Source organism: Narcine bancroftii, chromosome 1 (genome assembly GCF_036971445.1).
Source record: "Narcine bancroftii isolate sNarBan1 chromosome 1, sNarBan1.hap1, whole genome shotgun sequence".
In the NCBI taxonomy this organism is placed as follows: domain Eukaryota; kingdom Metazoa; phylum Chordata; class Chondrichthyes; order Torpediniformes; family Narcinidae; genus Narcine; species Narcine bancroftii.
Window position 1 is genome coordinate 487,955,299 of NC_091469.1, and position 23,783 is coordinate 487,979,081.

The window sequence follows — 23,783 nt, forward strand, 5'->3', positions numbered from 1 at the left end:
GGCCCTTGCCAAAGCAGATGTCAGTGTTTTGAAATGTCCAGTTTTCAAACACAAAGCCTGAATTCTTCCAACCCTCTGTTCAGTGGCAGTTCCACGGAGAAGACAGACAGGCGATTTTAACCCACTACCACCGCGTCCCAACCTCGTCCGAGCAAGAAGGAACTCATTCCCAGCCAGTGCACGAACCGGAAGCCTCGGTGGTGCAGGTAAGAACTCCTGAGAAGGGTAAAGGAACAAAACTGGTCGCAACTAAAAAACACAGAAATGCTGGAGGAAGTCAGCAGGTCTTGCAGTGTCCATAGGAGGTAAAGATATAGTACCGATGTTTCCGGCCTCAGCCTTGCTTGACACCCACCAAAGAAGGATTCAGGCCCGACTTTAGTCTTTCAATCTAAACTCCTGCACTCTTGTCCTGGATTAGGTCAGCCATACCAAACCCTCTCTTCACTATCCTGACTACCTGCGTTTCCACTTTGCTGTGCCCCAAGTATCCCTGTTCTACACCCCTCTCCTGGGCCTAAACGTTTATTGTGGAGGCCAGGTCGTTGGGTGTATTTAAGGCAGAGATCAATAGGTATCTGAATAGTCAGGGGATCAAAGGTTAAGGTTAAGGGGAGGAAGGCTGGGGAGTGGGGCTCCTGTATCTGTATCTGGTGACCTTGTGGTCTTCAAGTGAATTTGTAGGAGTCATTTACTGCTATCCAGAAGGAGCATTCCTAGAGTATGTGCCCTGCACGTCACTTGAAGGGGGGTGGGTGCCACTGAGCAGTTTCTGCCCTCAGTGGTCTCCTTACCCGCCCTGGGCCCTCGACGGTCCCTGCATGCCCAAAACCCCCGATGGCACCATTAGCCTAGACAGAGGCCTGATTTGCCTAGTCTGAGACTGATTCCCTCCCTCCTCCCCAGCCAATGCCCCCCAGTTAGCACCACCACCCCCTGCCCCCTGCCGACATACAAAGAACACACACCTCTTTCGTCTCCGCTTTGTCCTCTCAGCTTATTAAAAGGCCGAAGCCAAATACAACATGGTGACCACCAAGGGCAGCTCGCGCGAGTCCTCTTTTTCCCCATTTGTGGAAGGTTGCCCACCCCTGCCATAGGTGCTGCTTTCTGTAGATACGCCCCCTGTTATCCAGTGCTCCCTCAGTCTGCGCCCAGACTCTCTGATATAGTGGGGAGCAACTGATGCAGTAGACGACCCCTGCAGATTCGCAAGCAAAGCTGGGCTTCAGCTGGAAGGAGTGTTTGGGGCCCCAAAGGGTGGTGAGGGTGGAGGTGTGGGCACAAGTGGAGCATCTCCTGCTGTCTATCCTTTCTCCAGTAAGGAGACCAGACCTACACACAGTTTTCCAGGTGCAGTCTCACCAGGACCTTGTACATTTGCAGCATGACCTCCCTGCTCTTGAATTCCATCCATCCATCCATCCATCCGGCGATGAAGGCCAACATTCTATTTACCTTCTTGATCACATTTGTGCAATATGAATGTCCAGGGGTTGAGTTCTTGATGCACAGGTAGTGAATGGGAGCTTGTTTTTCCCCACAGGGCCACCCGATGGAGATGAAAGTGACCAGTCACTACCAGTGACCCCAGACGCTGGCGTGGATGATTCCGACCTCAGCCAGCATCCAATCCTTGATCTCTCCGACGGTGAGTCACCAACTCTAGTGATGTTCCCCAGTCAGCGAATGGTCAGCGAGATCGGCAGAGATCTCGTTGCCGACAAAAACACAAATTGAAAATTCCACTTTTCAAACACAAAATCTGAATTCTCCCAACTCTCTGTTCAGTGGCAGTTCCGCGGAGAAGACGTGCAAGTGATTTTAATCAGACACCATGTCCCAACCTTGTGAGAGCAAGAAGGCACTCGTTGCCAGCCAGTGCACGAACCGGAAACCTCAGTGGCGCAGGTAAAATCCCCTGAGAGGGGTAATGGAGTAAAATTTGTCCCAAGTATAAAAAACCCACAGAAACGCTGGATGAAGGCCAACATTCTATTTACCTTCTTGATCACATTTGTGTAATGTGAATGTCCGGGGGTTGAATTCTTGATGCACAGGTAGTGAACGGAAGCTTGTTTTTCTCCACAGGGCCGCCCGATGGAGATGAAAGCGACCTGTCGCTACCAGTGACACCAGTCGCTGGCATGGATGATTCCGACCTCAGCCAGCATCCAATCCTTGATCTCTCTGACGGTAAGCCACCAACTCTAGTGATGATCCCCCGTCAGCGAATGACCAGCGAGTTTGCTAGAGATCTCATTGCTGACATGAACCCCCAAACGCAAATTGAAAACTCCAATTTTCAAACATAAAATCTGAATTCTTCCAACTCTCTGTTCAGTGGCATTTCCGCGGAGAAGACGTGCAAGTGATTTTAATCAGTCGCCATGTCCCAATCTCGTCAGAGCAAGAAGGCACTCATTTCCAGCCAGTGCACGTACCAGAAGCCTTGGTGGCGCAGGTAAGATCCCCTGAGAGCGGAATTGAACTAAAAGATATCCCAACACCTGCAAAAAGCTCCAAAATGCTGAAGAAACTCAGCAGGTCTCACATTGGGGCCATAGAAGGTAAAGATTCTAAAGTATGTGGAGCAAGAGGATGAGACGTGAAAGAATAGGACCCAGCAAATCTGACAGAGGGAAGGTGTGCCTGAAACCAGAGGAAATCGCAGAGGTACATAATGAATACTTCAGTATTCACGATGGAAGAGGATCTTGGCGATTGTATTGATGACTTGCAGTGGACTGAAAAGCTTGAGCATGTAGATATTAAGAGAGAGAATGTGCTGGAGGTTTTTGAAAGCACCAAGTTGGGTAAGTTGCCGAGACTAGATGAGATGTACCCCGGGCTTCTGTGGGAGGCGATGATCTTTGAATCATCAATGGGGATGGAAGAGATTGGAAGGTTGTGGATGTTGTTCCTTTTTTCCAGAAAGGGAGTAGAGATAGTCTAGGTAATTATGGACCAGTGAGTCTTACTTCAGTGGTTGGTCAGTTGATGGAGAAGATCCTGAGAAGCAGGATTTATGAACATTTGGAGAGATAGAATATGATTAGGAATAGACAACATGGGTTTGTCAAGGGCAGGTCGTGCCTTACGAGCCTGAATGAATTTTTACAGGATGTGACTAAACACATTGATGAAGGAAGGGCAGTAGATGTCGTGTAAATGGATTTCAGCAAGGCTTTTGTTAAGGTTCCCCATGCAAGGCTTATTGAGTAAGTAAGGAGGTAGGGGATCCAAGGGGACATTGCTTTGTGGATCTGGAACTGGCTTGTCTACAGAAGGCAAAGAGTGGGTGTGGACAATGGAGGTTGGTGTTTTAAAGTGTTTATATGTGACCTACATTAGAAATCCTGCCTCAATTTACCTCCCAAAAACACATCTATAATCTGTCACACTTACCCATACAAAGGAATTTTAGCTCTTGAGCTAAAATTCAGTTAAAACTAAACTGACTAGAGTTGGAAGAATTCAGATTTTATGTTTGAAAATTGGAATTTTCAATTTGCGTTTGGGGGTTCATGTCGGCAACGAGATCTCTAGCAAACTCGCTGGTCATTCGCTGACGGGGGAACATCACTTCAGTTGGTGGCTCACCGTCGGAGAGATCAAGGATTGGATGCTGGCTGAGGTCGGAATCATCCATGTAACCCGATGATGAGAGGATATATTTCTATACATGATCAATTTTAACATCTTAACAAACAATCGGCAATCCCATTATTTCCTCCTCTTATATGCTTAATTTGCAAATCATATTCCTGTAATATCAAACTCCAGTTTATTCTTCATTTTATTCAAAACATCAGAGGTTTGTGGTCAGTAAATATCACAACTGGTTCATGAGAGGTACTGAGATATACATCAAATTTCTGCAGAACAAATGTTATAGATCACAGTTCTTTCTCAATAGTGGAATGAGGACATTGAATTTTTTTGAAAAGATGGCAACTGGATAGTCAAATTCATTATGTTTTTGTAATAAAACTGCCCCCTGACTGGCGTCCACTGCAACAGAAAATGCTCTGTCAAAATCTGGAGATTTTAACACAGGATAATGACATAGCATCTCCTTTAAATTTTCTAAAGCTGCCTGACAATCTTTAGTCCAGACAAATTTCTCCCCTTTCTTCTAAAGATTGGTTAAAGGAGGAGCAACATCAGCAAAATTTCTGCAAAATTTCCTGTAATATCCTGCCATTCCTAAAAAAAAACCTTCTCGCTGCTTTCTTGCCATTGGGAATAGGAAACCCAGAAATTGCATTCACCTTAGCTTGAATAGGTGCAACTTTGCCATGACCAACGACATAATCCAAGTATGTAACCGTGGTATTTGCAAATGGGCTTTTAGCTAAATTAACAGTTAAATTTGCTTTGGATAATCTTGCAAACAATTTTTGTCCAATTGCCTTAGATGTTCTTCCCATGTGTCACTCTTTGTGACCAAGTCACCAATATAACATCTGTATGTGTTAACCCTTGGGTTACCGAATTAATCATCTTTTGGAATGTTGCAGGGGCATTTTTCATGCCAAAAGGTAACACATTATACTCGTATAAACCGGATGGAGTTACAAAAGCTGAAATATTCTTTCCTCTCTCAGTTGGAGATACACACCAGTAACCCTTCAAAAAATCCAACTTAGTAAGAAATTTAGCTTTCCCAATTTTATCAATACCGTCATCTATTCTCAGAAAAGGATAAGCATCTGGTTTAGTTACTGAATTAACCTTCCTATAATCTGTACAGAACCTAACAGTTCCATCTGGTTTCGGTACCAGAATACAAGTAGAACTCCAATCTGAGTTCGAAGGTTGAATAATGTCATTCCTCAACATATTTTCCACCTCCTGATCCACGATTTTACTCTTCTAAATATTTATTCTATATGGGGGCTGTTTTATGGGACGTGCCTCTCCCACGTCCATATCTTGATGTCCTGTTTGGCACATCAGGAAACAAATTTGTATATTTCAAAATTAATTCTTTCAACTGCATCTGTTCTTGTGATTTAAGATGGCCTAACTTTCCCTCCAAATTTTCCAATATTGCTGCATTAGACAGGCACACAGGAACCATGGTTTCTTTAAGGTTACCCTCACAAGATTCTGTTTCCATAATCATATGAACCATAACTTCCTCAACCCTGTCAACAACTAACACCTCTGATACAGATTGTTCTCCACTACCCTTATCCTCATAATAAGGTTTCATTAACAATTCACCCTTCAAGTCATATCCACAAGCTATTTTTTAATCTCCTGTTCACTTATTGTTTTTTCCCTTAAGTCAATAAGATCTGTATCTGACATTGAATTAACTTTATCCTTAACAAAGAGAAATCCTCACTCTCACAATTATCCTGCTGTTTCAAAACTATTTCAGAAGTACTGGGCAAGTCTCTATCAACTGGATCTTCCTCTGCTCTCATCATTTTCTCAGACACAGTCCTTGTTACAGCACGTGCAGGATATATCTCACCATCCTCTCTAACCACATCCTCACTAGGCCGATTTGTCAATCTCACAACTGACCCAACTTTATCCTCTGCCAAATCATTCCCTAATAAAAATGAGTCTCCCAGCATAGGTAACCTTGAAATTACTCCTACTACAACAGGTCCTTCAACTAATTCTGAATTCAACACTATGTTGTGAAGAGATTTTGACTCTACCTCACCTCCCACACCTTTAATCAAAGTTGTCTTCCCTGTGTCAGTCTTTTGATCCAGAGTTAAAACATTTTCCAACAACAGAGACCGAGCAGCCCCAGTATCTCCAAGAATTTTAACTGGAACCTGTGATTCTCCCTCCTTTACTGAAACCAAGCCCTCTGACACAAAAGGTTTGAAAACATCCATAACATCCTTACTAGGTTTGGAACATCTGTTCTCCTTAAACTCAACTGTTTGAATACAGGCTTCTGGTAAAACCTCCTTTTCTTGTCTCTTTTTCAACACTAAACAATTCACAATAACATGACCAGGTTTCTTACAAAAATGACATACAAATCCAGGAGTTCTGTCCTCTCCCACCCTACCTTCATCTTTTCTCTTAACATTCTCCCCAGGCAATTTCAGGCTTATTAATCTGTTCCACGTTAACCTTCTGAAAACGCTTACTATTCTGGAACTTGTTTCTGTGAATCAGGGCATATTCATCCACTAATCTAGCCATTTTTTGCCACATCCCCCACATCTTTCTCCTCCAGTATAATTTAACCTCCTTTGGAACACACTTTTTAATTTCCTCAATTAATATCAATTCTCTCAATCTCTCAAAATCATTATTTATTCCTTTTGAGGTGTCAAAACATACAGATTTTCCCAGAGCAAAATCCACGTTTTCACCAATCTCCTAAATTTTTAGGATATGGACACATTCAGCACGACTTTGTGGGCTGAGGGCCTGTATTCTGCTGAAGGTTTTCTAAGTTTTCTATGTTTTAATATATTACCAATGTTTCGGGCTTGAGCCCTTCTTCAAGGCCAATTTGAACCCAGGCCGCTGGTGCTGTAACCACCACGTGGATGGAGTCTGGTGATGGATTTGATGGAAGGCAGGGGGTGTAAAATGGAAGAAGGTATATGTGATGGAATAGAGGGAGTGTGTGTGATGGAGGGGCTGTATGATAGAGGGGAGGGGGTGTGTGACGGAGGGAAGGGGGTGTGTGATGGAGGGGAGGGCGTGTGTGACGGAGGGAAGGGGGTGTGTGATGGAGGGGAGGGGATGTATAATGGAAGAGGGTAGATGTGATGGAGTGGAGGGTTTGTGTGATGGAAGGGAGGGGGTTGTGTGATGGAGGGAAGGGGTGTGATGGAGCGGAGGTTCGTGTGTGATGGTCTGAGCCATGATCACAACTCTCTGCAGTCTTGGCGGAGCAGTTCTCGTCCCACTCAGTGACGCCCCCTGACAGGACGTTGATGATCTGACAAGATGCCTGACTCTGTTAAAAGCAGGGCTGCATTGTTAGTGTAGCGGACAGCGCAATGCTCTTACCCCGCCAGCGATCCTGCTTCAAATCCCACGCTGTCTGTACATGTCTGCTTGGGTTTCCTCCCACCCTTCAAAATATACTGGGGGTGTAGGTCAATTGAGTAGCACAGGCTTGTGAGCCAGAAGGCCCTGTTTGTGTAAATGTAAATTTAATTTATATCCTTTAAATGCCCCATCTCTGTTTAGCGGTTTAGAAGCATTACTGCTCGGCACAGTTAGAATAACATTCTGCTCCACAGTTTGAATTATTCATGAAAAGGTTTTGAAATTTCATAACAATTATAACATAACATAACAATTACAGCATGGAAACAGGCCATTAGGCCCTTCTAGTCCACACCGAACCCAACACCCCTTTCTAGTCCCACCTCCCTGCACAATGCCCTTAACCCTCCATCTTCTTCTCATCCATATACCTGTCCAACCTTTCCTTAAATAATACAATTGACTCCGCCGCCACTATTTCTCCCGGAAGCTCATTCCACACGGCTACCACTCTCTGAGTAAAGAAGTTCCCCCTCATGTTACCTCTAAACCTCTGCCCCTTAATTCTTAACTCATGTCCTCTTGTTTTAAACTTTCCTCCTCTTAACGGAAATAGTCTATCCACATCCATTTTGTCTATCCCTTTCATAATCTTAAATACTTCTATCAAATCCCCTCTCAACCTTCTACGCTCCAAAGAATAAAGACCCAATCTGTCCAATCTCTCCCCATACTCCAGATGCTTAAACCCAGATAACATTCTGGTAAACCTTCTCTGCACTCTCTCCACTCTGTTTATATCCTTCCTATAATTAGGCGACCAGAACTGCACACAGAACTCCAAATTAGGCCGCACCAACGTCTTATACAATCTCAACATCACCTCCCAACTCCTATATTCCATGCAATGATTGATAAAGGCCAGCATACTAAAAGCCTTCTTCACCACCCTATTTACGTGAGTTTCTACCTTCAGGGAACGATGTACCGTTACTCCTAAATCTTTCTGCTCTTCTGTATTCCTCAATGCTCTCCCATTTACCACGTATGTCCTATTCTGATTCTTCTTACCAAAATGAAGCACCTCACACTTATCAGCATTAAATTCCATCTGCCATTTTTCAGCCCACTTTTCTAAGCAGCCCAAATCCCTCTGCAATCCTTGAAAACCTTCTTCATTATCCACTATTCCACCTATCTTAGTAGCGTCTGCATATTTACTAATCCAATTCACCATCCCATCATCTAGATCATTAATGTATATAACGAACAACAATGGGCCCAATACAGATCCTTGAGGCACACCACTGGTCACCGGCCTCCAACCTGACAGACAATTATCCACTACCACTCTCTGGCCTCTCCCTTTCAGACAATGTTCAATCCATTTGACCATCTCAAAATTTATACCTAAAGACTGCACCTTCCTAACTAACCTTCCATGTGGTACCTTATCGAAGGCCTTACTGAAGTCCATATAGACAACATCCACTGCGCTACCCTCATCCACATTCCTAGTCACCTCTTCAAAAAATTCAATCAGATTGGTCAAACATGACCTTCCTCCCACAAATCCATGTTGAGTGCTCCTGATCAGACCCTGTCTATCCAGATGTTTATAAGTACTATCTCTAAGAATTTTCTCCATTAATTTACCTACCACAGATGTCAAACTTACAGGCCGATAGTTGCCAGGCTTCCTCCTTGAACCCTTTTTAAATAACGGAACCACATGCGCAATGCGCCAATCCTCCGGCACTATCCCCATCTCTAATGACATTTGGAAAATTACCGCCAGAGCCTCTGCTATTTCCTCCTTCACTTCTCTCAATGTCCTGGGGAAGATCCCGTCTGGTCTCGGAGACTTATCCACCTTTATATTCTTCAAAAGCCTTAAAACTACACCTTTTGTAATCTCTATATTCCCCATATTTACCCAATTTGCTTTTTTTATCTCACATCTCCCAATATCCTTCTCCTTAGTGAATACCGAAGAAAAGAAACTGTTCAATATCTCCCCCATTTCTCTAGGCTCCACACATAGTTTTCCGCTCTGATTTTCTAAGGGACCAATTTTGTCTCTAGCTTTCCTCTTACCATTAACATATTTGTAGAACTCTTTTGGATTAGTTTTCACCCTGCTTGCCATAGTTTCCTCGTACCTTCTTTTAGCTTTCCTAATTCCTCTCTTAAGATTCCTCTTACATTCAATGTATCTTTCAAACATCTCCTTAACTCCATGCTTCTTATACCTAATGTACACCTCCCTTTTTCTTCGAACCAAGTTTCCAATATTCCTTGAAAACCACGGCTCTCTCAAACCTTTTGCCCCTCCTTTTAACCTAACAGGAACATAAAGCTTTTGCACTCACAAAATCTGATCTTTAAAAGATTTCCATCTCTCTACTACATCCTGCCCATAAAACAAATTGTCCCAATGCACACCCTACACGTCCTTTCGCATCTCCTCAAATCTAGCTTTTCCCCAATCGAAAACCTCAACCCTTGGCCCTGATTTCTCTCTTTCCATAATGACATTGAAGCTGATGGCATTATGATCACTGGACCCGAAGTGCTCGCCAACACTAACCTCCGTCACTTGACCCATCCCATTTGTCAACAGTAGATCTAACACTGCTCCTTCTCTGGTCGGCACCTCTACATATTGTTGTAAAAAACTATCTTGCACACATTTCACAAACTCTAACCCATCCAGTCCTTTCACAGAATGTGTTTCCCAATCTATATGTGGAAAATTAAAATCTCCCATAATTACAACCCTGTGCTTATCACAAATATCTACTATCTCCCTACAGATTTGCTCCTCTAGGTCTCGGTCCCCTCCGGGTGGTCTGTAATACACCCCTACAAGTGTAACCTCTCCTTTCCTACTCCTCAGTTCCACCCAAATAGCCTCTGTGGATGTGCCCTCTAATCTATCCTTCCTAGGCACCGCTGTAATATTTTCCCTGACAAGCAATCTAACCCCACCTCCTCTTGCCCCTCCGACTCTATCACACCTAAAGCAACGAAACCCAGGGATATTCAGCTGCCAATCACATCCCTCCTGCAACCATGTCTCACTAATCGCTACCACATCATACTTCCAAGTATCAATCCACACCTTCAGCTCATCCACCTTTTTTACAATACTCCTGGCATTAAAATAGATGAATTTCAGAGATTTCCCAATTTTTAATCCCTGTTTTCCCTCATCTTTAAGAACAACATTATTTACTTTTCCTGCCAATTGCCCTTCATCTTCTTCCAGAGCATTTCCCTTCTCTATCACCTGCCCATCCATATTCAAATACTTACTACAAACTTTCTTTGTTTGCATTCTAACCTTCTCCTTACTGCTCTGTACTATTTTGTTCCCTCCCCCCAACCATTCTAGTTTAAAGGATCCTGAGTAGCCCTAGCAAATACCTCTGCCAGGATTCTGGTCCCCCTGGGATTTAAGTGTAACCCGTCCTTACTGTACAGGTCACATCTCCCCCAAAAAAGGTCCCAGTTATCCAGAAACTTGAAACCCTGCCCCTTACTCCACCCCTTCAGCCATGTGTTAATCCTCCACCTCATTCTATTTCTATTCCGACAGAAGGCCCAACCCATCAGCACCTTGAGTTCTTTCTTCCTGGAACTTGGGTACCACCAGGGCTGTGTTTGGTGCAACAAGGCAGCATAGAACAGGCCCTTCAGCCCATAATGTTGTGCCAAACTATGAAAACCTTAAGACCATAGGACAAAGGAGTAGAAATTGAGCCTAAAAGTCCATTAAATGTCACAGCCTCCACCACCACCCCCTGCAATGCATTCCAGTCAGCCCCCCCCCGCCCCCGACTCTTTGAGAAAAAAATTACCTCCACTGCAGTGTGGAATGAGCTGCCAATGCAGGTTGTGAACAGGGGCTCAATTTCAACATTTAAGAAAAAATTGAAATAGGTTTTTGAATGGAAGGGAGATGGTCCAGGCAGAACCATAGAACCACAGAACATTTTCACACAGAAACAGACCTTTTGGAACTTCTAGACTGCCTAGTCCCATTGACCTGCACCCAGTCCATAGCCTTCCATACATGTCCCATCCATGTATCTGTCCAAATTTTTCTTAAATGTTAGAATTAAGCCCCGCATTCACCACTTCAGCTCGCAGCTCGTTCCACACCCCCACCAGTCTCTGTGTGAAGAAGTTTCCCCCTAAATCTTTCCCCTTTCTCCCTTAACCCATGTCTTCTGGTTTTTATCTCACCTACCCTCAGTGGAAAAACCCGAGCTACATTTACTCTGTCTGTCCCCTCATAATTTTAAATACCTCTGTCAAATATAGAACACTACAGCACAGAAAAGAGGCCATTCGGCCCTGCTAGTCTGTGCCGACTATTGTTTAACTCATTCCAATAACCTGCTCCCATCCATAACCCTCCAGACCTCTCCCATCCATGTATCTATCCAATTTATTCTTAAAACTCAAGATCGAGCCCGCATTCACCACATCAGATGGCAGCTCGTTTCACACTCCCACCACTTTCTGAGTGAAGAACTTCCCCCATTGTTCCCCCAAACCTTCCCCCCTTCAGCTTAAAACTATAACCTCTCGTATTTATCTCCCCCAATCTGAATGGAAAAAGCCGACTCACATCCACTCTGTTTATACCTCTCATAATCTTGTAAACCTCCATCAAATCTCCCCTCATTCTTCTAAGCTCCAAGGAATAAAGTCCTAACCTGTTTAACCTTTCCCTGTAATTCAGTTCCTGAAAACCCAGTAACGTCCTAGTAAATCGTCTCTGCACTCTTTCAATCTTACTGATATCCTTCCTGTAGCTGGATGACCAGAACTGCACACAATATTCCAAATTTGTTTATATCTTAAACATCTTCAACATCACATCCCAACTCCTACACTCAATACTTTGATTTATAAAGGCCAAGATGCCAAAAGCTTTCTTTGCAACCCTGTCCACCTGCAACACCACCTTCAGGGAACAATATATCTGTATTCCCAGATCCCTTTACTCCTCCACACTCCTCAGTACCTGTACTGTGCACGTCCTACCTTGGTTTGCCCTTACAAAATGCATCACTTCACACTTGTCTGCATTAACCTCCATCTGCCATTTTTTGGCCCATTCTCCCAGTTGGTCTAGATCCCTCAGCAAGTTTTGAAAATCTCCCCTTGTTCTTCCTCATTCCAGGGAGTAAAGTCCTAACCTTTCCCTGTCACTCAGTTCCTGAAGTCCTGGAAACATCCTAGTAAATCTTCTTTGCACTCTTTCAATCCTACTGATACCTTTCCTGTAGTTAGGTGACCAGAACTGTAATTTTACCATAACATACCAATACCTATACTCAATACTTTGATTTGTAATAGTCTAGATGAGCTGAAGGCCCTGTTTTTGTGCTCTCTGGGTCCTCAGTCCTCTCCTTCCTTGTGTTGACCCCACCTCCTCATTCCTCCTCTGGGAGGGTTGGTCCGGTGAGGGGTTGGGAGTGTGGTAAGAAGCTTAAAACACCACCCAGCATTTGCAGAATTCTAAAGCATGTAAAATCTTGCAAGCTCTGCAGGCTGGTTCAGATTTGCAATTTATTGTCAAAGTACATGCATGACATCACGTACCACCCTGAGATTCTTTTCACTGGGACCATGGCAAAATTACCACTTATTGGCAGTGCAAAAAAAACGGTCTCAACATACACGTAAACAAATAAAGAAATGTAAACAAACTGACTGCAATACAGAGAGGAAAAAACTCAATAAGGTGCAACTTGTAAGAGTCCTTAAATGAGTCCCTGATTGAGTTTGTCATTGAGGAGTCTGATGGTGGAGGGGAAGTAGATGTTCCTGAACCTGGTGGTGCGAGTCTTATGGCACCAATACCTCTTTCCTGATGGCAGCAGCGAGAACAGAGCTTGTGCTGGGTGGGGTGGATCCTGCTGCTCTCTGATGGCAACATTCCCTGCAGATGTTCTCGTTAGTGGGGAGCCTGTGAGGTTCTTGGGCTATGTCCACTACCTTTAGGAGGGTCTTTTGCTCAGGGGTATTGGTACCATACCTTGAGGCAGCCGGTCAGCACCTTTTCTACCACTCATCTGTAGATATTTGCCAAGGTTTTCAATGTCAGAACAAGCCTCCGCAGACGCCTGAGGAAGTAGAAGTTGCTTTTTTCACGATGCCATTGGTGTGTTGGGTCCAGGAAAAATCCTCAGAGATAGTGACTCCCAAGAACCTAAATTTGCTCACCTTCTCCATCAAGAATGATGTTCAGTATTGGAGCTGTTCAGCTGAAGAGATGGACTACTGAATTTCCTTCCTGTTTGTCTCATAAGATCAGTCCATCCCAGATGTTGGAGTGCCATTCAGTCCACGTACCACAGATGTCCTGGGCATTTTCCATCAGCCCCTTCCAGAATCCATCACTGGTGAGTCTACGATGGGAGCGGTTTAGAACCAGCTGGTGTGTGAGACCTGAATATCTCATCCCAGATTTATTGCCATGCCAGCCGAGGTGACAGAGGTGGTTTGGCAGATATCGACAGTTCTACTCAGTTAAACAGATACGAGGCCTTTCAAACCTGTCAGTGAGATGATTATAGCACATAGAACATTCCAACACAATACAGGCCCTTCTGCCTACGATGTTCTGCCAACCCATATAAACCTACTCCACATCAATCTAACCCTTCCCCATCTTACCCCCAGAAATCTCTATTTTTCATATGTCCACGTGCCGAAGAGATGCTTAAATGTCGCCAATGTGCCAGTCTCCACCGCCGGCCCAGGCAATGACTTCCAGGCCCCCACTACTCTCTGTGCAAAAAAACTTACCCTTGATGTCTCCCCTAAACTTCCCTCCCTTCACTTTGTACACATGTCCTCTTGTGTTTCCTGATCCTGCTCTGGGAAATGATGGCTGGCTGCCCACCCTATCGATGCTAGTTAATCTGCAGCCTTCAAGGTATTTGGCAATTCAGGTGCTCATCAAGTTCTCCTTAAATGAATTCCCACCAGTGGGGGCGCTGGAGGGCCGACAATTAGCAGGCCGTTTAGCACCTCGAATCTGCTACTCAGGAGCAGGCCTTTCAGCCTCTTTGGCCTTGGATAGTGCCACACACTTATCCACATAGATTCCATTGAAGACAGAGACAGACACCCGCACTCAATGAAACAAATAATTTTGTTTCCAATGGCTGCAGGTAACTGGCACAGAGTCTATGGAAGTGAGGCAAGCACTCGGTGAGGTCATAAAATCTATACAAATTAAAGAAGAGGAGGTGCTTGCTGTCAAGACAATTGAGGGTGGGAGAGGAGTCACGTGATGGAGTAGTGGCCGGACGGTGAACTCCAGCCCTCTCCAGAAAAGTCGGGAAAAACAAAGAAAAACACAAAGGCACAGAAATAAAAGTTAAAGAAAAGTGAGTATAAAGGTGGAAAGAAGATGGCGACAAAAAAAGAAAAATCGAAAGCAACGGTAAGAAGAGAGGAAGAGAAGACAAAGGAGGAAAAAGGTGAAGGCCTTACCTGTCCGAAGAGGCCCGCGGTGGAGAGAGAAACCCGCTCCCTCAGGTCGGTAAATAATGGACTACAAAAATGGCTCGCAGAGCCGAGTAAAAGTGCGCAACCGCGCATGCGCGATACTTCGCGCATGCGCGATGCGAATGAAAGAAAACACACCGACGGGAGGGGGGACCAGCTGGGGAGTCGATCTCCACAGCCGGCGATGACAGCTGCAGAACACCTGCAGCAAGAAGAGACCACAGAAGATAATGGAAACAAGAAAGAAGAGAAGGAAAGGGCAACAAAGAAACAACAGATGGCCAACCCAGAGGAAGAAGAAGAGGAAGAATACAGTGAAATAGAAGAAGAAAAGAAAGGCAAGATAAAGGAGGTACTTTCTCTTATTAAGGGATACATGGAGTCATTTAAAGAATGGCAAACACAGGAATTTAATGATTTAAGAAAAAGAATAAACAACACAGAAGAGAAAATGAATAAAATAGATATGACCTTAACAGAAATGGGAAAGAAAATGGACAAGATGGAAGAGCGGGCAGTAGCAGCAGAAATGGAGGTAGAGGACTTAAAAGAGAAATTGGAGAAATCTAATAAAAAAACTAAAGAGACACAAGAACTGTTAGCTCAAAAAATAGATACAATGGAAAACCATAACAGAAGAAATAACATGAAGATAGTGGGCCTTAAGGAAGATGAAGAAGGCAAGAATATGAGGGAGTTTATAAAAGATTGGATCCCTAAGACCCTAGGATGTCCAGAACTACAGCATGAAATGGAAATAGAAAGGGCACATAGAGTATTGGCCTCTAAACCACAACCACAACAAAAACCAAGATCTATTGTAGTAAAATTCCTAAGATATACTACAAGAGAAAAGGTACTGGAGAAGACAATGGAAAAAGTAAGAGAGGGCAACAAGCCACTGGAGTATAAAGGGCAAAAAATCTTCATTTATCCAGATATAAGTTTTGAACTCCTAAAGAAGAGAAAAGAGTTCAATACAGCAAAGGCGATTTTATGGAAGAAAGGGTATAAATTTATACTAAAGCATCCAGCGGTATTGAAAATATTTATTCCAGGACAACAAAACAGACTATTCACGGATCCAAAAGAAGCACGAAAATTTGCAGAACAATTACAAAAATAGACTGAGGGAGGAAGATGGGTAATGAGAGTAAAAATGACCACGATTGATATGTATGCGGTTAAAGAGGTATAAGAATGAATAGAGACAATGTGCATACGTGAAAGTATCTGTACTTAGAGGAAAATATAGATAGTATAGACAAGAATTAATAAGGGAAGGTAATGGAATAGAGAGAATAAGGAGGGAATTAAAAGAGTGACCTTTGTGACATATGAAAAGTGAAATCTTTTCTGGGGGGGGCGGGGTGGGGGGATATAGCGGTCACTGCAAAATCAGTTGACGCTTGCGAGTGGATTCTCAAATCCAAATGGAGAGGGGAGATGTGGTTGTCCGACAAGGGATAAAGGACAACTCAGGAGGGGAAGGGGAGATTGGGGATAAATAAGATAGAAATAGGAGAATAAGGAAAATGTTGGATGTTGTAGGAATGTTGTCTTATAAAGAGTTGAAAATAAGAAAACAGAAATGGAAAAGGAGGAAAGGTAATGATGGAAAAACGGAAAGAGAAGATAAACAAAATATAAAAGGGCTACTCTGAACTATATGTCTCTAAATATTAATGGAATACATAACCAAATTAAAAGGAAGAAACTACTAAATTTAAATGAATAAATGTATTCCATTAGAAAAAATAACAGATAGGTTAAGAAATAATATTGAAATATTCGAGCAAGTATAGGAGCCTTACATTAAATACAATAGTGAAAACCTACCGGGGACAAACAGTACCTAAGTTGATGGAAGGAGAAGGAAAGAAAAGAATGGACTCAGTAGAATTTCTGGTGTAATTATGTTGAATGACAACATTGTCTGACTGGCTTAATGCAACCTAGATTGTATACCTAAAATAGATAAGGGGGGGGGGGGGTGGGGGGTGGTTTGGGAGGAAAGGGGGGGGGAGAAAATGTCACTGTATATGTGTGATAAAGAAATAGTGTATATCATGGCTAATGTGATTTATGGTGTGAAAAATAAAAAATTTAAAAAAAAAGTTCTCCTTAAATGTGGCCGATGTCTCTCCATACAGGCAAGCAGTGAATGAAAAGATAAAACCCTTCAGATCGCCCCCCCCCCCCCCCCCCACATCACGTCTGACCTTTAGGGTGGCGCAGTTAGCATAGCACTGGGCTTCAAATCCCGCGCTGACTGTAAGGAGTTTGTACGTTCTCCCCATGTCTGTGTGGGTTTCCTCCTGGTTCCTCCCCCCGGGTTGGTCATTTAGTTGGGTGTAATTGAGCGGCACGGGTTTCATAGACTGGAAGGGTCTTCTACCTTGCTGTGCAATGCCTGGTGAATATAATATCTGTTTAATCCTGTGCACAGTGTGGAAGATTACCTGATGCCAGTGAACGGTGAATGATTGGACAGTGAAACCAAGAACTTTCCTGAACACATACACACACACTACACACATGCACAGTTAGAATTAGAAGGTGGTTAAGTTAAGTTCATAGTAATTAGTTAAAGATTGATCTTATTATTATGTTTGAAGATAATTAAAAGCAACGTTTGTTAGAGTAGCCATTGTCTTGGTGAATTTCTGTGGCTGCTGGGTTTCAGAGTTGTCTGGACTCATAACTAAGTCCAATTACACCCAATTAACTTACAACCCCCCCCCCCAGTACATTTTGTAGGGTGGGAGGAAACTCACGTAGACATGAGGAGAATGTACAAACGCATCACAGAGCCTGACAGCGTTGCGGAAATCACTGGTGACTGGTTATATAATTCACTTTGATTATTTATGTAATCTTCATCCACGGTCTATTGAGTATTTTTGTGCATTGGTCTGAAGAGACACTGTTTCATCTGGTTGGACCACGTACGGTCAGATAGTAATGAACCTGAGCTAAACCGTTCTGATCCCAGTATCTTTCCAAATGCCCTTTAAATAATGTAACCGTTCCAACTTTCTCTGACAGCTCGTTCCATTCCCCCACCAGTCTCTTTATCTCTTCCCATCAGATATACAGGAGGAACAGAGCCAGCACCACCAGGTTAAGGAACAGCTTCTTCCCACAGGCAGTGAGAACGCTGAACGATCAAAGGAACGGCTCACATTCACCCTCCGAGACTCTCATGTTCATGAAACAAAATTTATTTATTTATTTGTATAGATGGCTACTTGTCCTGTGTATGTATTGTCTGTCTGTGTGTGTGTGTGTTATTTCTGGGCGTGTGTCTGCGTGTTTTCGTACTGAGGACTGGAGAACGCTGTTTCGTCAGTTGTACTTGTACAATCGATTACAATAAACGTGACTCTGCGTCAAGAGGGCAGAGAATTAAGGTGATAGGAGAAAGATTTAAAAGGGACATGAGGGGCACCTTCTTCACACAGAGGCTGGTGGGGGTGTGGAATGAACTGTCAGAGGAAGTTGGAACGATTACAATATTTAAAGGACATTTGGACAGATACTGGGATCGGAACTTTAGCAACTGAAAGATGCTGTGTGCAGGGTGGAAGGAGTCCTCAAAGATTTTATATGCCCTCCAGACTATGATTGTTGGAGGGGGGGAAGGAGACTCCCCTACCATGGGATAAACCATCCACTTTATTCATGCCCCTCATGATTTTGTAAACCTCTATATGCCTCCTGGGCTCCTAGGAGAAAAGTCCCACCCTCTTCTGATAATTCAAGCCCTCCAGTAATGTCCTCCCTGCAACCTTTCCTTCTGATGTCTACAATTCTGGAAGCTTTGGAGAGAGTGCAGAGGAGATTCATCAGGATGTTGCCTGGATTGGAGAATATGTCTTATGAGGCAAGGTTCTCAGAGCTGGGACTTTTCCCTTTGGAGTGTAGAAGGATGAGGGGTGACTTGATAGAGGTCTACAAGATTATGAGAGGTATAGATAGGATGGACAGCAAACACCAGAGGACATCTGCATAAATTGAGGGGAGGAAAGTTCAGGGGAGACGTCAGGGGTAATATTTTTGCACAAAGACTGATGGGTGCCTGGAATGCATTGCCTGGGGTGGTGGTGGAGGCTGATGCCATATGGATTCTTAGGCAGGCACATGAATACAAGAAAAATAAAGGGTTCTGGACATGTGTGTGGGCATAGCTCAGCACAATATCATGAGCTGAAGGGCCTGTACTGTGCTGGACTGTTCTATTCCAAGTCCGGTCTAAGGTCTTATTAGCTGCAACATTATGTGGCAATAATCCTGAACTTCTGGAGTGACAGACTTTTCCATTCAGTCCAGCATCATGCCCCACAGTTTCTGGAATTGGAGACATGGTGAGAGAGACTCTACACCCTGAAATGTAACTCGGTTTTCTCTCTCCCTTGAAGCTGACCGACCTGTGCATTTCCCTTATTTAAAATTTAAATGTAGACGAGTCTGTGCCACCTACAGTAACCCCCCCCACCACCCCGGTACATTTCAAACAGTGGGAGGAAACTGGAGCCTCCTAGGGATAACCCACGTGGTCCCATACAGGAAAGGGACCTTCATTAATCAGCACCTTACAGACAGCGTGGGATTCAAAACCCATTCCCGATTGCTGGAGCTGTAACAGCATTGCACTGACCGCCACACTAACTGTGCCGCCATATTTACTATTTCAAAGATATTACATCGTGTGTTGGACATTAGGCCCCAGACCAGGTTACCCGGTGAATCGCTGAGAGACTCCAAGGACTCCAGAGATTGTAGATTCTAGATTCTGAATGTACCAAATTGCTCCCCTCTCTGTCTTCCACAGGGACCACTCCCTTGTCCACTCCTCTCTCCCCCCAACAATCGTCACCACAGTACCTACCCCTGAGACCACAGGAGATGCTCCATGTACACCCACATGTGCACCCACATCTCCTCCCTCAACATAATTTGGGGCCCCAAATTGTCCTTCCGAGTGAAGCGACATTTCATTTGTGAAATGTCATCTACTGCATCCGGTGCTCCCGCTGTGGTCTCCTCTACAGTGGAGAGACTGGACGCAGACTGGGAGATCGCTTTGTTTGGCACCTCTGTCCGCCGCAATACCGTGGATCTCCCAGTGGCCACCCATTTCAATTCTCCATCCCATTCCCTTGCTGACATGTCTGTCCATGGTCTCGTGCACTGTCAGACTGAGACCACCCGTAAATTGTAGAAACAACATCTCATCTTCCAACTGGGCCCCTCCAACCGACTGGTTTTAATATCGACTTCTCTGGCTTTCGTTAAAACCCCAAACCCCACCCCCCTCCCACCTCGGCTTCCCCCGTCGTCTCTCCATTTCCTGTCTCCTTCCACACAGACATGATAAGTTCTTTCTTTTCTTTTTCAATCTTTTTATTATTATTATAATTTATAAACACATACAGTTCAAAGAGATATAAAAAATACATAGCAAGTAATGAATTAATACAGAGATATTAAACAATAATATTACAGAATAAAAATATATCATAAAAAAAATTTTTAGATCAGTTTAGGGTGTGAACTATCTCTAAAAAAAAGATATAATTAATAATAATATAAGAAAAAAGAGAAAAAAAAACCCCAAAAAAGAAGAAAAAACAAATCTGAATTTAAAAAAAACTTAAAAAAAAAACCTACAGATATAGCTAAACCACGCCGATCACTCCGATCTCATCTTACAGCCCAATTATCATACATAATCATAGAAAGAAAACAGAGCCAGATCAACTCACCACAAATGAAAATATTGAATAAATGGTCGCCAGGTTAACTCAAACTTAGAAGGGGATTCCTAGACAGAGTTTCTAATTTTCTCTAAATTTAAACATAGTATAGTTTGGGTAAACCATTGGAAAACAGTGGGAGGATTTACCTCTTTCCAATTCAATAGTATAGATCTTCTAGCCATTAGTGTAAGAAAAGCAATCATATGATCCGCAGGAAGAGATAAATAAGTCAAATCTATCATAGGTAATCCAAAAATTGCAGTAATGGGATGTGGTTGTAAATCAATATTCAAAACGGTAGATATAATGGAAAAAATTTCCTTCCAATAATTCTGTAAAGAGGGACAGGACCAAAACATATGTGTAAGGGAAGCTATTTCCAATTGATATTTATCACATATAGGATCGATATGAGAATAAAAGCGATGGAGTTTATCTTTAGACATATGAGCTCTATGAACAACTTTAAACTGTATTAGTGAATGTTTTGCACATAGAGAAGAAGAGTTTACCAGTCGCAGAATTTTATTCCAATTTTCATTGGAAATATGAAGGTTCTCTTTCCCAATCATTTTTAAACTTTTCAAAAGTCCCAGAATTTATTTTTGTAATTATATTATATAATTTAGATATCACACCTTTTGGAGGGAATTTTGAATATAGTATATCCTCTAAAACAGTCGTAGTCTCCCGATTGGGAAAAGAGGGTAAAGTCGAAACTAAGAAACTCCTAATCTGCAAATATCGAAAGAAATGAGATCGAGGTAAATCATATTTCATGGATAATTGTTCAAATGACATGAAAGAGTTATCCAAGAATAAATCCGAAAAGCATGTTATACCTTTAACTTTCCAGAGTAAATAAGCTTGATCAATTAGAGAGGGATGAAAAAGGAAATTTAGTACAATAGGGGTTTCCAAGATAAAATGACTTAGGCCAAAAAATCTCCGGAATTGAAACCATATACGTAGTGTATGTTTAGCCATTGGATTATCAATTTGTTTATATAGTTTAGTAAGAGTGAAAGGGAGAGCAGCTCCCAAAATAGAGCTAATTGAAAAATTTTGTATCGGTTTAATTTCTAAATTTACCCAATGGGGATTTAGAGATAATTCTGAATAATTCAACCAATACCTTAAGTAACTAATATTAATTGCCCAGTAATAAATTCTAAAGTTGGGTAATGCCAACCCTCCCTCTAGTTTAGATTTCTGCAAATATTTTTTCCCCAATCTAGGATTCTTGTTTTGCCAGATATACGAGGACAATTTAGAATCCACCTTATCAAAAAAAGATTTAGGAACAAAAATAGGGATAGCTTGGAATATATATAAAAATTTAGGTAAGATCATCATCTTAATAGCATTAATTCGGCCTATCATGGATAGGGATAATGGTGACCAATTGGTAAGTAAACTGCCGATCAGGTCCAATAGAGGGAAGAAATTAGTCCTAAACAAATCTTTATGTTTTTTAGTAATCTTAATCCCTAAATATATAAAATGGTCTCTAGCTATTTTAAAAGGTAAACTATCATAAATAGGAACCCATCCATTAAAAGGGAATAATTCACTTTTATTTAAGTTCAGTTTATATCCCGAAAAATTACTAAATTGGGCTAATAAAGATAAAACTGCAGGAATAGAATTTTCAGGATTGGAAATATATAACAATAAATCATCTGCATATAGTGATACTTTATGAATATCCCTGCAACGAATAATACCAGTAATATTGGGTGCTTCTCTGATAGCAATTGCCAAAGGTTCTAAAGCTAAGTTAAATAATAAAGGGCTAAGGGGGCACCCTTGCCTGGTGCCCCGAAATAATCGAAAATATGTCGATCTTTGGGTATTAGTAAAAACCGAGGCAACTGGGGAATTATAAAGAAGTTTAATCCAAGATATAAATATCGGACTAAAATTAAATTTTTCAAGAACTGTAAATAAATAAGGCCATTCTACTCTATCGAAGGCCTTCTCAGCATCTAGTGAAATAACACATTCTGAAGACTTATGTGAAGGAGTGTAAATAATATTCATCAATCTTCTAATATTAAAGGAGGAATAACGATTTTTAATGAATCCAGTCTGGTCTTCAGAGATAATATATGGTAATATCTTCTCTAGCCTTGTCGCTAGAATTTTAGAGAAGATCTTAGAATCAACATTCAACAAAGAAATAGGTCTATAAGAAGAACATTCGGTCGGGTCTTTATTTTTTTTCAAGATTAGAGAAATCGTAGCTCTGTAAAATGATTGTGGTAGTTTACCCAATGTGATAGATTCATCAAACATCTTAATCAGCCAGGGAGAGAGAGTAGAAGAAAAAGCTTTATAAAATTCCACAGAATATCCATCGGGACCTGGTGCTTTCCCCGAGTTCAGTGAGAAAATAGTATTATTGATCTCCGAATCTGTAATGGGTTTACTTAATTCTAAGTTATCTTGAGGTAATACTTTTGGGAGTTTCAAATGTTCTAAAAAATTAAACATATTACTAAGGTCTTGAGGGGATTCTGTACTATATAAGGATGTATAAAAATTTTGGAAAGATTGATTTATCTCTTCCTGGTTAACAGTCAGTTCTCCATTCTGTTTGCGAATCTCCACAATTTGGCGTCTAGCTGAAATATTCTTCAGATGATTAGCCAACAGTTTACCCGATTTCTCACTATGCACATAAAAATCAGATTTAGATCTAATTAGCTGGTTTTCAATCGAAGATGTAAGTAACAAATTATATTCCATCTGCAGTTCAATTCTTTGTTTGTAAAGTTCTTCAGTAGGATCAGTCACATATTTCTTATCAATGTCTTTAATCTTCTCAACCAATAGATGAATCTTGTTTTTGATGCATTTCTTCAAAGCTACTGAGTAAGAAATAATTTGACCACGAATATAAGCCTTGAATGTATCCCACAATATTCCATAAGAAATTTCCGTAGTGTAATTTGTTGAAAAGAAAAAGTTAATTTGTTCTTTCATAAATTTAACAAAGTCTAAATCTTGCAATAATGTAACATCAAAACGCCAGTCCTTAATAGTAGAAACAGAGTCTTTGAATTTAAGAGAGAGTTGTAATGGAGAGTGATCCGAAATGGCTATAATGTCATACTTACAAGCAGTTACAAGTGGAATAAAACGTGAATCAATAAAAAAGTGATCAATTCTCGAGTATGAAGTTATCCTTTTTATAAGTTTAGGTGGTGGATCTTACCTTAATATTAGGAGCTGCCGTCTGAAGACATGGGGGTAGGTTTAGTATTATCTCTTCTTTTTTCTCTGATCACTCTCTGGTCAGATGGGGGGCTTTGTGGGTGGGGGGGTGGGTTTTGTTTTTCCTTCAGGGGTTTTTATGTTTCATTTTCTTTCGTTTTTTCTTGATTTTTCTTTTAGAACTACAGATATAGCTGACACGTCGTCATTTCCGGTCCTTCCTTATATCTTAATTCTTCTTCCGGGCGCATGGGTCCCTGCTTTGGTTAACCCTTTATA

At 42.1% G+C, this 23,783-nt stretch overlaps 1 protein-coding gene across 1 annotated transcript in view; it reads left to right on the top strand.

Annotated features, from left to right (window-relative positions):
- Positions 1 to 23,783, top strand: part of LOC138751967 (uncharacterized) — a 115,747-nt gene that overhangs the window by 46,175 nt on the left and 45,789 nt on the right. Inside the window, exons 9-14 of the mRNA XM_069915041.1 lie at positions 84 to 206; positions 1,547 to 1,651; positions 1,792 to 1,911; positions 2,092 to 2,196; positions 2,345 to 2,464; positions 13,317 to 13,409. Of these exons, the coding sequence (XP_069771142.1) occupies positions 84 to 206; positions 1,547 to 1,651; positions 1,792 to 1,911; positions 2,092 to 2,196; positions 2,345 to 2,464; positions 13,317 to 13,409 (666 nt within the window). The remainder of the gene's footprint in view (positions 1 to 83; positions 207 to 1,546; positions 1,652 to 1,791; positions 1,912 to 2,091; positions 2,197 to 2,344; positions 2,465 to 13,316; positions 13,410 to 23,783) is intronic.